Source organism: Lontra canadensis, unplaced genomic scaffold, assembly GCF_010015895.1.
Source record: "Lontra canadensis isolate GAN:19392208 unplaced genomic scaffold, GSC_riverotter_1.0 scaffold35, whole genome shotgun sequence".
Taxonomy (NCBI): Eukaryota; Metazoa; Chordata; class Mammalia; order Carnivora; family Mustelidae; genus Lontra; species Lontra canadensis.
In genome coordinates, this window is record NW_022631029.1 from 2,404,301 (window position 1) to 2,418,079 (window position 13,779).

General features: G+C 61.2%; 1 protein-coding gene across 1 annotated transcript; it reads right to left on the reverse strand.

The window, feature by feature from the left end:
• Window positions 1-1,607: 1,607 nt before the first annotated feature.
• NR2F6 (nuclear receptor subfamily 2 group F member 6) lies at window positions 1,608-11,916 on the reverse strand. Its single transcript, XM_032867582.1, has 4 exons — window positions 10,948-11,916; window positions 7,241-7,335; window positions 3,618-4,202; window positions 1,608-2,341 (listed from the first exon to the last, which is right to left on the reverse strand). Exons 1-4 carry the CDS (start codon window positions 11,238-11,240, stop codon window positions 2,067-2,069), a joined length of 1,248 nt encoding a protein of 415 aa, XP_032723473.1. The 5' UTR covers window positions 11,241-11,916; the 3' UTR covers window positions 1,608-2,066.
• Between the last annotated feature and the right edge of the window lie 1,863 nt (window positions 11,917-13,779).

The following is a 13,779-nucleotide window of genomic DNA, read 5'->3' on the forward strand; positions in this document are numbered from 1 at the left end:
TGCTCAGTGAGAAGCCTGCTTCTCCCTCTCCCACTCCCCCTGCTTGTGTTCCCTCTCTGGCTGTGTCTGTCTCTCAAAAAATAAAATAAAATAAAATCTTAATTAATAAATAAAGTCTTTATTTATTTGAGAGAGAGAGGGAGAACACAAGTTGGGGGGAAGGAGCAGAGGCAAGAGAGAAGCTTGCTGAGCACAGAGCCTGACTCGGGGCTTGGTCCCAGGACCGTGGGATCATGACCTGAGCTGAAGGCAGATGCTTAATGATTGAGCCACCCAGGTGCCCCTGGGTAGGGTTTTATAAGAGTTCTGCAGTCATGCCTAGACAGACATCCCCGTCTCTGGCCTGGGGACTGGACAGCAGGATAGACAGAATCTAATAGGGCATCTCAGTCTGGCCCAGTTGGAGGGCACATACATTTGCTTGCCTGCAGGACATCATGGAAGATGTGGACCCCAGGCAGAAACTGTCCCCCTTCCCAATGGGAGCCCAGTATTCTCTCCATCCCATTCTTGCCTCAGTCCCCTCTGGGGGCAGAGCATATCCATGAGACCTCCATTTATCCCTCAGGAAATGGATTCAAACACTGTGTCTTCCCGCTTAGGACTCTTCCAAGATGGACATGAAGGAGGCTGGGTGCTCATGGGAAGCGTTTTGGAGGAGGCTTAAGGGCTGAGCACAGACCCAGCCTGCAGAGCAACACCTGAGTTCTTCCCTGTTTTCAAAGGGGCATCTTTGATGGAGGGCTCGTCTTCCTGGCCTGCCCCCCCATCCAGGCTCTTTCTCCCTGCGCTCTAGAACCACAGTCCTGACAATCAGTCTCAGGGGCACCCTTCCCACCACAGAGCTGGGCCACAAGCCTCTGAGGCCGGGATGGCAAGGTCCCAATGCCGTCACCCCACATCAACTTAAAGTCCACATTTCAGTTTGTCCTTTGATAGCCCACCTTCCAGATGCCAGTCTCTGAAACGAGAGTTACTTCAGTTACACGTGAAAGAAACCAAACTCAGAGGGCTCAGGCACAAAAGGGTAAATTAGGGATCATGGAACTGAAGAACCAAGAGGTTTCAGGTATGGCTTGATCCAGGGGCTCCAAAGGCATCCTGGGAAGTTGGTCTTCCTCTTTTGGCTCTGCTTTCAATTACATCCTACTTCCAAATCCCGCCATCAAATCTCAGTGGCCCAGCTGTGGGCTACACACCCTCCCTGAACCAACTGCTGTGGCCAGGGGAATGGAGGGCTCTGTCTAAACATGTGGCAGGACTACCCCCAAATGTTTCTTTTGAGGACACTGGGGCCCAGATACCATGACTAAGAGCTGAGCAAAGGAAACAATGAGGTGTCTGGTCCAGGCCCTGTGTGAATCCATGAGGTCCACCTTCACAGGCCAAAGCCTGAACCTGAACCTGAACCTGAGCCATCTACAGAACTCAACTCCTATCGACTCAACAGCTGACTGCTGGACCCCTCCCGGCTCCCAGATGCTTCCCCACAAAAACAGCAAGTAGGGCTTTCCTAGGTTGTGTGTGTTCCAGATGGCTGGCAGTAGGTGGCGATGGTGCGGTGCCCCCCCATCTTACCCTCCCCTCACAAAGATGATGGAGGCCACGCAGGTAGGAAACATCTTTATTATTGGCCTTGATTCATTCATCATATAGTGTCCAACGTGGATTACGTGTCCAGACAATCTGCCTGGCGCGTTACTATGCCGGCCCCTCTGGTCCAGATGGCCAGGCCGTCACACAAGGGAACCCAACCCCACCGGCCCCAAAAGTTCATGCTTGGGGTGCTGAGCGCCAGGCTGTCCCAGGAATGGGTCCCTCGGTCCCTCATCCTCTATTCTGGCCAGGAGTTCTGGGGAGGCCGAGGCTGGAGCCTGGACAAGCACTCTCTTTTTGGTTTCGTGATCATTTAAAAAACAGAGGAGACAAACGTTTCACAGTCTTTAAAAAATAGGAGTCTGAGGAGAGAAGCCAAGGTCCTCCACTTGGGGGCCCCGCATGAGGCCAAAGCATCCGTGTCCCTTGAGGTGTGCAGACCCAGCCGTGGCATGGCCGGCCCGGCAAAGTCACTGGCCAGAGCCGTAGGGCCAATTGAAGGTACTTCCTGACAGCAGCATGTCTCGGATCAGCGTCTCGATAGGCGTCTTGCCCACCAGGCGCATGAAGAACAGCTGGGAGATGAGGGAGGCGGGGACAGCGCGCAGGGCTGGGAGCCGCAGCAGCAGACGCCCGAAGCGCTGGGGCTGGGACGGGTACTGGGCCCGCACATATTCTGTGAGGGCCACCTGCGCCTTCTCCTGCAGGCTTTCCACGTGCGCTGGGTCGGAGAGGCCACAGGCGTCTGGAGAGACAAGGGCCAGGTCGATCAAGTGGGAAGTGGCAGGAGAACATGAGGCCCCAGGGGTGACAAGAGGGCACCACTCGGGTGTGGGGGAGGGCATTCAGGTGGGAGGTGGAGGCCTGAAGCACAAATGGGGGCATCTCGGGCAGTGCCAGTTCTCAAGAGACACTGGGGTGACCTCCACTGAGGCCAGTAACACAGGAGTGTGGACAGTGGTGTCTCAAGGACAGAGGAGCCCCGACTGAGGCCTTTGGCAAGGTGACGATTTCTAATCCAGCTCAAGGAGAGGAGCAGCTAGGGAAGGGACTTGGGAGGGTCAACCCCAGAGGGAATATTCAGACAGAATGGCCTAGGGTGTCAGTGAATGTGACAACATCTAAATTGGGGACCCATAACGGGTAAGGTAGAGAAAGAATCTTCTGGGGAATGAGGGGCAAAGCCACATTTATCAAATGAAAGCCACCTCTCAGAGTGGCCTAGGTCTGGTTCTTGCATCCCTGACCCCACCAAGACACCTAGTGGGATCTGAAACCTTCCAGAGTGCAGAACCAGCTGTGCCACCAGAGTAAGATAGGGCTTTGGATGCTAGATGGTTAACCTAGGACTAGGAAGGTGTTGGGACAACCCCGCCCTAGCCCCACCCACAGCGGGAGGCCTCCAAGACACGCCCCTGCTCAGTCCCACCTCCGGGGGCCCCTGCTGCCAAGAGGCTACCTTGGGGGCAGATGGGGGGCCCTGGTTCAGAAGTCTGAGGGCCCAGGAATTAGGGAGTGGAAAGCACAGGGAAGGCCAGCGATCCCGGCCCGGCTGCCTCCCTAGCTGCACAGTAAGCAGGAAGAAGCACCTGATTTGGCGGATGAGGGTCTGAGGTGCTGGGGAGGACAAAGGTCAGGACCAAGGGCCAGAACCAGGTATCCAGGACCTCCCTCCCTCATCCTCCCACCTCTCAGTCTGCTCAGGGCCAAACAGCACTTTGATGAGAGAGTGGAGGTCGGGGACCCGGGTCTCAGGGAGCCTGGGAATCAAGCAGAGAGCCTGGTGGGGCCTTAGTCACGGGTCCGGGCCCAGCTGCGGCTCTGGAGAGCCGGGGCAGGGTTCTCAGGGAGACCGGGGGCAGGGTGTCACACTGCCCCATCAGCGCTCAGGCACGTGCTGGGCACCAGGTCCGGCCAGCTACGGTAGAGGTGGGGGGTGGGAAGGGCAGGAAAGCCGGGGTCAGGGTCCAGGTCGCCCCCCACCGTGCAGCCCCCCATACCAGAGCGCGAGCGCATCTCACCAGGCGTGAAGAGCGCGATAGCCTTGAGGCAGCCGTACTCGGCCGAGTCGACCTGCAGGCGGCCCAGCTTGTCCACCTGCTCCTGGAAGGCGCGCACCTGGTCCATGAAGGCCACGGCGCGCTCGGCGGCCATGGGCGCGGCGTGCAGGCCGGCGGCGGCCAGGAGCGGCGCCGTGTGCAGGGGCAGTGCCGCCTGCGCCGCGTTCAGCACGAAGAGCTCGCTCCAGCTGAGGCGCAGGAGCGCCACCTGGTCGGCCACAGGCAGCTCGGGGAAGAAGGGCGCGTGGCGCGCCCACTCCACGGTGCTGAAGAGCAGCCGCGCCGCCAGCTCGCACACGTTGTCGATGCCCAGCACCGCGCCCGCGGCGCCGCCCCCCGCGCCGAACGCGCCCGCCGCGCCCGCGCCGAAGCGCCCGGCCGCCGCGGGGTAGGGCTCGGCGCGCAGCAGCTGCGCGATCAGCTCCGACACCGGCTGCCCCGGGAAGAGGTCTCCGCCCGCGGCCGCCAGCGCCGAGCCCGGGGGGCTACCCGAGGAGGCGGCCACGGCGCCGGGCAGCGAGTGCGGGATGCGGCCGCGCTGCACCGCTGTGGGGATGGAACGGAGATGGGTGGGAAGGAGGGAAAGGAAGGGGGCAGGAGCGGAAGGAGGAGAGAGGGGTACCCCGCAACCCCGCCGCCGCAGGGAATCCGGCAGGGAGGGGGCCGGGGGATGGGGGGGGGATTGAGGGACAGAGAGACCAGACAGGGGAGAGGGAGGGAAGGAACAAGGGGGGAAAGTGGGTATCCAGGGCCATGGGGGGCAGGTGGGGAGGAAGAAAGGGGGAAAGATAACGTCATCAGAGGGTCCCTCAGCCTCTCTCCTCAAAGGCTCCCCACACCCAGCCTTTCCCTGGACCTCCCACCACACCCGACGAGTGCACAGCTCCAGTGGGAGCCCAGAGCCAGGGTCCGACCCGCCCCACCCTGCTCTGCCCTGTGCCCTCAGCCTACGGCCATGTCCACCCACTGCAGCCACCCCCACTGCCCACTGCTTGCTGATAAGCAGGGTGGTGGGATGCCTGGCCCCCTCCCTCAGAGGTGGGGGAAGCTAGACTTGTCATTCATGCCCCTGTCAATCACGGGGGTCCTAGAGCTGACAGGGGGCCAGGGAGGGGTCACCTTCATACTACTTGCGGCCCTTGGCCAGCCTATCCTTAAAGCAAGTGATCTCTCCTATGGAGATGGGATCTCTTCTCCAGCTCCCACCCTCACCGCACCCCCCAGGTCATGGCTCTCAAGGGCAGGTCTCCTCTGCAGTGACCACCCCCCCCCCATGCTAGGAGTGGGATCCCAGCCGTACACATGAACAGCCATCAGTAGCCTTGCCTGTTAAAGGGGAGTAAGGGGAGCACCAACTGCTGGCCAGTGTCCTTAGGATTCAGATGAATGGGAAGGAGGACACTGAGGCACAGAGGGATAGTTCACCTGACCTGTGCCACGGTGGGTGGGGTGCAGGGACAGACTGGGCTGCAAGCCAGACAGAAACTAATGATCTTTAATGAGCTGGCATGCCCTGTCTCATCTCCATGAACTTCTGGTCAACCAGCCAGGGAATGAATGGGGGGAAGAGACTGTGGGTGGGAACCAGGGGCTAGCAGAGCTGAGCAGGGAAGCGGGGGCTTGGGTTTGAGGCTCCACAGGACTTCTGTGTCTCAACCATCAAAGAGGTGTAGCTGGATATGGCCAGAGAGTGGATCCCATCTCACTCCCTGCCCCCCAGAGGGGAGGGGAGGGACCTATTCCTCTGGGCCCTATGCTCACTCAGTTCTAAACCCCATATCCCACCATTCACCCCCCACCCAGCCATGGTCCGACCTCAAAGCCTTTGCACTCACTGCTCCTGCTTCCTGAGAACCCCTTCCCCAGCTCTTCCTCTCTATTCAGCCCAAACTGTGTGGGTTCAAGTCCCAACCCAACTCCACTGCTCTCTGACCCTGGGAAATGACTTCTTCACCTCTCTGCTCTCGGTGCTCAATTTCCCCACCTGTAAAATGCAGATGGTAATGACACTGATGATACCAACCACTAAATTAATGAGAATCCAACTTGCTTGGAACAGCACTAGCCATATAGTAAGGGCAAAATGGGCAGTAATTCAAGCCAAGAAACACATATTAAGCACCTTCAATGTTCTAGGCCCTGGATAGGCACGGGGGCTATGTCAGTAAACAAGACAAACACAAGTCCCTCTCCCCAGGGAGTGGACATTCTGGTGGGGGAGCAAGTAACTACAGAGCAAGGTAGATAGTGCCAAAGAAAGGAGGATGGTGAAGAGTAATCAGGAAGGCTTCTCTGAGGTGGTGTTTTCTGAGCAAATCTTGAAAGAGATAAGGGGCACCTGGGTGGGCTCAGCATTTCAATTCTTGATTTCTGCTCAGGTCATGATCCCAGGGTTGTGAGATCGAGCACTGCACTGGTCTCTGCCCTAGGTATGGAACCTGCTTAAGATTCTCTATAGCCCTCTCCTGCTGCCCCTCCCCCCACCTCTTGAAAAGAAAAGAGAAGAAGATGTAAAGAAGCCATGCCCGTATCTGGGCTAAGAGCGCTCCAAGCAGTGGCAACAGCCTGTGCAAAGGCCCTGAGGTGGACTGTGCTTGGGGCATAAGCTGTGATTATGATTTTCTTCCCCACTCCCGGGACTTTGGAGATCTGAAGCCCTGATCTGAAGTACCTCAGGACTTTAGGTCAAATGGACAAGTAGAGGCAAAAATCCAGGTTGTCAGGGTGGGGCAAGTCATACGGGAACTTAAAAGGACTTAAAAGGACGAAAGAGTAATCAGACAGTCTTAAGAGAAAGACTGAGTGGCCATTGCCAGAGCCCTTCCCAGCAGCCAGCAGAGAAGACACCAACTTTAGAGCAGGCTAGACTCAAGAAGCAGTGAAGAGCCGCCAGCCTGCCCCACACCAGTCCTGACAGAGACAGGAAGCCCAGCCTGGGATGCTCATCCCGCCAGTCAGGTCCTGCTCCTGAGCCCACCAGGCTCCACGTGGCAGCCTGTGGGTTCCAGCTGAATTCTAAGAGTGCTTGGTCCACGTCTGGGCCCAGCCGTCCGGGCACACAAGTCACCAGGGCAGAGACAAGGGGCTGGGCCTCCCTCTGGCTCCCGGTGCCCAGGGTCAGGCGGAAGGGTAAGCTGCCCTTTGCCTTAATCGGGCGAGTTCCTGCCTTGGACAAACACAAAGCAGAGGGTGGAGGATGAAGAAAGCAATCAAAAAAAAAAAAAAAAAAAAAAGCCATGCTTGTTCAGACAGCACAGGCCAAGCTAATGGGACACACGGGTCACCAAGGTGTCAGGGCCAAGGAACCTGACTCTGAGGCCAGAGGGCCCAGAGAGGAGGGGCTGGGGAGCAGAACTGTCCTAATGGGGGCCTGAATCAGGGTGTCCCTTGCATCCCTGGCTCGTCTGCCGGTGACTATGGCTAATTGGATTCCTCCGGCCCGGGGCCAGAATGAAGCCTACAAGATCATGGGATCGGTGGTAACAAGGTTAGCGGGTGCCAGACCCCACCCTCCACGGGTCCCAGACCCCTGAGACAGGCTGCTTGTTGGCCCTCTGCCTGCCCTACTCCGGGCGGGTACTCACCCTCCTTCCTCATGCCCACCCGGAAGCACTTTTTCAGGCGGCAGTACTGGCACTGGTTCCGGTGATGCTGGTCGATCTGGCAGTCACGGTTGGACCTATAGGCAGGCAGGGGGCCACCATGACACTCACGCCCTGCCCCTGGAGCCAGCCTCTAAGCCACCTTTGAAAGCTGCACCTGAGAAACGTCAGTGCCCTCCCCCACCCTCCTGGCCCCCGGGCTAGGCAGGTATCCCCAGAAGGTCACAGGGGCTAAGCCTGCAAATTTGCAACAAAGTAGGTAAGCACGCCAGGGAGGGTAGTGTTGGAACTGGGTTTTGAAGGATGAATAGAAGTTCCCCCAGAGCAGAGAGGCAATTCCAGGCAGAGGGGTGAGGAGAGCTTTAAGGCTGGAGACAGTTTCATTTTACTTGGTCACTGCGGGGGCCAAGGGATGGGGGTCTTTGTCCCAAGGGCAATGTGAGAACAGCAAAGAAAGGTATGTGGTCAGGGAGCTGGGCCTTGGGGGTTAACTAAGACACTAGGGCCAGGTCAGGGCCAGTCTTCTCTGGGCACAGTAGGGCCCCAGGATTGTCACCCTGCACAAGATTGCCACCAATGAATAAATGAATGAATCAATGAATGAACCCCTGTGCTCCCTTTTAAGATCCCACACCCATGTGGCCTCCTCTGGGGGAACACCTTCCAACTCCCAGCTGAGCCCAAGAAGCTTCCTCTGCATGGCCCTCAGGGATCACAGCCTCTTCTAGGGTTGGGATGGGGGCCCCGCCCAGCAACAGAGTGAGCTCCCCATCTAGGGTCAGTCCCAAGCAGGAAGGTTCAGGCCCTTGTTCTTCACATTTCTCCAGCACTTCTTTCCCTTAGACCCTATCCCTGTGCTCCCTCGGTGTCTCTCTACCCTGGGCTCCAGGCTCTTGAGGTCCCAGACCTGGGGCAGATACTCCTGGGGTCCTAGCTGGGTACCAAGAGGGGACCCAGAGACAGTCGCAGAGTAAAACGAACTCTCAATGAAGTTAAAATTCAAACACATCTCAGCCACAGGTACTCAGCCCCAGCCCTGGGGCGGCAACTTCTCCACCCAGACTCAGTTTCCTCATCTGGAAATGAGAGGCCCGGTGCCGGCTCTATATGCGATGCACTGGGTCTGGGGGAATCTGGGGGAGGCTTTCGGGGAGGGTGTCCGGACCCAAGCCCAAGCCAGGGGGTTCTCAATGTCAGGTTCAGGAGAGCTGAGGTCCTGCGGGTCTCTGAGTGTCCAGGTCCCACAGCGCCAACCTCTAAGCCCAGGCCTCTGTCCCCTGCTGGGCCTTAGCCCCCAGGAAGAGGCCCTGCTAGGGTGGAGGGAGCTCAGGCAGAACCAGAACAAAGCCCCGCAGGCAGGCAGTGGGAGGGTCCTGGGCAGCCGGGTGGAAACAGCCTGGCCTGGGGCAGACAGGCAGGCAGGCAGGGGCCCAGCCCTCAGGACCTCAGGGGAGGTCCTGAGCCTTCTGCCTCAACTTCCCCAGCTGCAGAGTTGAGACAGATCTCCTGTCCCTCCAGACGGGTAAACAGTAAGTTCCATCTGTTATCCCACCTAAGGAGAACATGCTTTACCCAAACCCATGGCCCAACTCAGCCTCCTCCCAAGGCTTCTGGCCTCTGGTCCAATTCCATCCCTGCCCTCCCTTGCTCACCTACCCTCCTCTCTGGCTCCCTGTCATCCTCAGTCCAGCACTTCTGATCCACTCACCTCTAAGTTCTCCCATGCCTGGGTGGTCTCATCTTACAACACTGCTCCCCTAACCTGCTACTGAGTGTTTGCCTGGGCCACACTCTCCCCAGAAGTGCCCTTCACCTCCTCTACCTGCCAAACCCCTCCTGCCTTAAGGCCTATCACCCAGGGACCTCCTCCAGGCAGTCCTCCCTGAACCTTGGGCAGAGCCCCTTGCTCTCTCCTGGGGCTCTGAACCTATCTCTCCCCTGGGCCCACCCCAGACTCCACAGGCAGGGAGCATCTGTGCCTCACTGTGCCTTCTCTAGGCTGAGAGAGAGCTGGGATCGGAGCTGGGGTCTCTCTGAGGGGCTGGCATCAAACCTCCCAGGCTAGGCCCCGAGGGGACTTTGCTGAACCAATCTGAGGCTCAGAGAGGGCCAGAGACTTCACCGGGTCACACAGTACAGATCTTCTGGAGAATCTCCCAGCCCCAAACAACGCCCCCCCTCCCCTGCCTTGTAGATCCCTGCTCCCACCTTCAGAGAGCGCCCTGGGATCCCAGAGCCACCGAAGCTCCTCCCTTGCCCTCCCCAAAGACCTGGCCAGAGAGCAGGCGGGTATTCCCGCATCAAGAATGAGGCCAAAGTCTGGTGGCCCAGTTAGCACTGGAGGAGGGAGCGAGCCAGCTCTCCCACACATACACACACACACAGCTACCCCAGACAAGGCCCTGACCGCAGACCTGGGGCCAAACTCCAGCCTCTGGTGCCCAGGACCCCGTCCTCTGGCTTCACCAACAAGCCCTCCATCAGCTGCCCTCTCCCTGGGGACACTCTGCCCAGGACTCCGCTGCTCCCCTCTTCCCTACCCCAGTTCCCCTTGCTAAGCCCCAACTGGGGCAGGGTCTCCCCCTGGGTGCCCTAGGGCAGGGCCAGGACCTCGCTAGGCCTCAGTTTTGCCTATCTGGAAAATGGGACTCTCCATACCAGCTTAACAGGGCCTACACATGTTCCTGTGGGTGTGGAGGGTAGGAGCTCATCGATGGATGGAAAGGGCACCACTCACGGAAGAGCAGCAGCGAAGGGGGTCCTGGGCTAGACACCCGACCCCAGTACCAACCAGAGAAACCAGTAAGGCCACACCCTGTCAGCGGGGACTCCAACCTCAGAGGGCCCAGGGCTCCTTCTTGGAAACGTTCACCCCCACCCTGTCAGAGTCGACCGAAGTTTCAGGGATTTTCCAGGAGCCCCAGGCCCGCACCCACTCCTGCGGTGGGGGGAGGGTTGGAGCAGCCGAGGTGTGGTCAAACCCAGCCCCCCTCCCAGCCCTTCGGTGGCGGTTTCCAGTGACCCAAGTCCCAGAGTGAGCCCACAGTGGGGTGGGGGGGGTGGGCATCCCCCCCCCCATAGGCAAGCCCAGCTCCCCCCATAGCAGGGCTACCCATGCGAAAGAGGCCGGAGGCCAACCTGTGCCACCCCTGCCTCGCTCCCGCCGCCGCCGCCGCCGCCTCGGTGGCCAGGGCGACTTTGGAAGTGATATTTGACCCCAAGGGCGCGCCGTATCGATCCGCGCGGCCGCAGACAATGGCCCCTGGACGCTGCGAGCTCCACAGTCCAAGTTCCACGTTCGATTCCCGCAGCGTCCCCTGCGCGCCGAGATCCCCGAGAAGGGATGCCCTGGGCTTAGGACCCCACCCCTGACAGCACCCCCCAACCCTTCCCCGCACGGAGATGACCCCTCTCCAGAGAAAAGGGAGGGAGGGAGAAGGAGCAAGGAACTGGGGCGGAAGCCGCAAGGGACCACCTGAGGAGGGGGACCTGCATCGATACAGCGCCGACTGTATACACAATCCCAGGAATGGAATGGAGGAGGGGAGAGGGGTCTGTGCCCCTATCTCAGAGAGGGGAGTGGAGGCCCAGGGAAGGTCAGCGCCAGGCCCAAGGTGACCGAGCAGGTCAGAGGCCCGGCCCAAGCTGGGGCCGGGTGCACAGCGGCCGTGCGCTGAGAGGGGGCTCACCGGCAGGTGTAGCTGAGGTTGCGGCGGATGCTCCGCTTGAAGAAGCTCTTGCAGCCCTCGCAGGTGAAGACGCCGTAGTGCTTGCCGCTCGACTTGTCCCCGCACACCACGCAGTCCACCTGCAGCCCCGGCCGCTCTTCGTCGCCGGGCTCAGCGTCGCTGGCGGCGCCCGGGGGTGAGGCCGAGTCTTCCTCGGCCGCGCGCGGGTAGCCGCCCGCCTTGTCCACACCGTTCGTGTCGCCGCCGCCGCCGCCGCTGCCGGGGCCGCCCCAGCCGCCGGTCACCATGGCCATAGCCCCAGGGCAGCGGGGCCGGGGCGCCCCCTCCGTGCTCTTCCCTCCGGGCACCCCTCTCGGCCCGGGGGGACCCTACCCGGCACGCATCCGGGCCCGGCGCACGGGGGGCACCGGCTGCACCCCCCAAAAAAGTTTTGCAGCAACTTCCTGCGGCCGGTCCGCGCGCCCGGGCAGAACTGGTCGGGCCGGTTCCAGGCCAACTTTCCCACGCGTGCGCGGGGCCGGGCCTGGGGGCGGGGGGGCGCGCTAGAGGCGCGAGCCGGGGGCCCCGGGGACTCGCGCCCCGCCGCCCTGGGGCCCCGGCGGGGGCGCGCGGGCCATGGCCCGGCGCAGGCTGCGCAGGGGGCGCCCTCTGGCCTGGCCGCCGCTTGGCCGGGGTCTGCGGCCAACTTAGCGGGCCGCCATCCGAGCGCGGGAGGCCGGGGGGAAAGTTTGGCCGCAAGTTACGCGGCCGCCCGCGGCGCGGGGGAGGGGCGGCAGGCGCGCGCCGGGGCCGGTCGCCGCGCCCCCTGGCTCCCCCGGGCCCCCAGGCGGCCGCTCGGGGCCTGCAAGGCTGCGGGCCGGTGCTTCCCGAGCTGCCGCCCCCTCTGCGGCCGCGCCTGCCCGGCCTGGGCCTGCGCCTGGGCCCGAGCCTCGCTCTCGCCGCCGCCGCCGACCCCGCGCGCCGGCCTCGCGCTGCGGCCGGTTTGACACACAACGTTCCATTCGCGGGGCGGGCGGGGGGCGGGGGCGGGGGCAGGGGCGCGCGCCGCGGGCTGGGGGCGGGCGCTCGTTGCCCCGGCGACGGCCACCCTTATAAGGGCATGGGTGGCCTCGCTCGGCGCCCGGCGCCCGGGCCGGCGGGAGGGGCGAGGGCGGAGCACTGGGCCGCACGGCCTGACCCTCCCCCCTCCTCCCCCCTCTGCCCCCGCCCTCGCCCGACTCCAGCCTTAACCCCTGCCGGGCCGCGGCGGGAGCCTGGCCGCTGCTGCCCTCTGCCCTTCCGCAGCCTCGCCAAGATGTCTCTCCAAGGCCCTCCCCTCCACCTCCGTCCTTGGACGATGCCTCACTCTACCGCCCTCGAGGCGCACCTCAGAACCCTACCCCTGCATTCCCCGCAGAAGCAATAATAGGGGGCCGGTTGCCCCCGGGGGGCACGCCCCTGCGCAGTGTACACACACACACACACACACACACACACACACGGGGCATTTCTTTGCACAGTTGCTTGATGGATTGTGTTTGCTTCCTCTTCCAGAAAGTCGCCGCGTCCGACCCCCACCCCACCCTTTTTCAGCTTGAGCTAACACCTGGTGCTGGTAATCTCCAGGGCCACGGGATGTTGTGGTCTGTGGCTGGCGGGGGCGCGAGGTCAGGGGCCCCTTCGCCAGGATTTTAGGCCTCTTGGGGCAGGGCACCCACCCGCCCAGCTGGGCTAAAGGCAGCAGGAATGCCCAGCATCCCTACTGGGGCCTGCCCCTTTTCCTCTTTAATTTCCTTTTCTTTCTGTGCTGCACATAAAGGGCTTGGCCAGGCCACCGCCTGGACTGCAGATGTCTCTGCCAGGCTCCCTGGAGCCTCTCAGTTGCCGCTAGCTTACAGCTTCCCCCACACGACCAGCATTTATTAAGCACCCTTTTTTTGTGTACCACCCCCCCACCTTCTGCCCAGGCAGTCCTGGGCTGGGCGCGCCTGACCCTCTTGCTCTGGGCCTGTTAACGTTTAACCAGCTAGAAAAGCCTTTCCAGTGACCTTTCACCTTGGAGTCCCCCAGGTCCAGTTGCGGGCCTTCTCTCCTGCCCCACCCCGGGGCCCTGGGCCCAGCGCTGGACACCGGGGCACGTGGCTGGGCCGCTCAGAGCCGGCAGGAAAAACAGTGCCCTGTGCCCCCACTGGTCCTGCTCTTGGCAGGAAGGAGCCTTGGGAAAAGGCATCCCCTTCTCCAGATTATATCTGAAGGGGCACCTTAGCTGGGGGCCCCATGGGGGTTGGTGCTGGGAGATCTTGTAGATCATGCAACATTTAAGAGTATAACAAGGTTCCACATAAGCCAGGCACCACACACCCAGACCTGGGCCTCTGGGCCTCCCAGAGAGAGTCTGGCTGGGTGGGAGTTGAGGGAGGTTTTAACAAGCACAGGAAGCAAGAAGGACTGGGGTTAGACAGGAGCAAGGACTTTCCGCGGGACTGACTAGAGTGGAATTCCTTCGCCTGCAAGCCCTGCTGAAGAAGGAGGCCTGGATGGTTAGAAAAGACCATTTTGTTCTGGGGCTGCCTGGGAATGTAGAGGTGCTGACTGGTTATTTGGGGGTGAGGACAGGGGTCCCAGGGCCCTGGACAGGGCTTTCCAGCATTCCTGGGCAGGGGGCATCTCAGAAGGGAGACAAAGTTCAGGGAAGGGAGTCAGAGGGGGATTGAAAAGGGGAGGGGGCAGGGACCTAGGGCTTGAGGGACAAGTTCAGGGAGGGGAGGCTCAGAAGTGGCAGTCTGGGGTGGGCTTGGAGACTAGGGAAACATACAAGGCACAGCCTAGAACCTCCGGTAAGTCCAACCCCTC

What these genes read in the sequence shown, in the direction of transcription:
- NR2F6 (XM_032867582.1), bottom strand. Translation starts at nt 11,240, where the DNA reads ATGGCCATGGTGACCGGCGGCTGGGGCGGCCCCGGCAGCGGCGGCGGC. An exon ending in AACCTCAGCTACACCTGCCG is followed by an intron (nt 7,336 to 10,947) that starts GTGAGCCCCCTC and finishes GCCTGCCTATAG; the next exon opens with GTCCAACCGTGACTGCCAGA. An exon ending in GGTGGGCATGAGGAAGGAGG is followed by an intron (nt 4,203 to 7,240) that starts GTGAGTACCCGC and finishes CCATCCCCACAG; the next exon opens with CGGTGCAGCGCGGCCGCATC.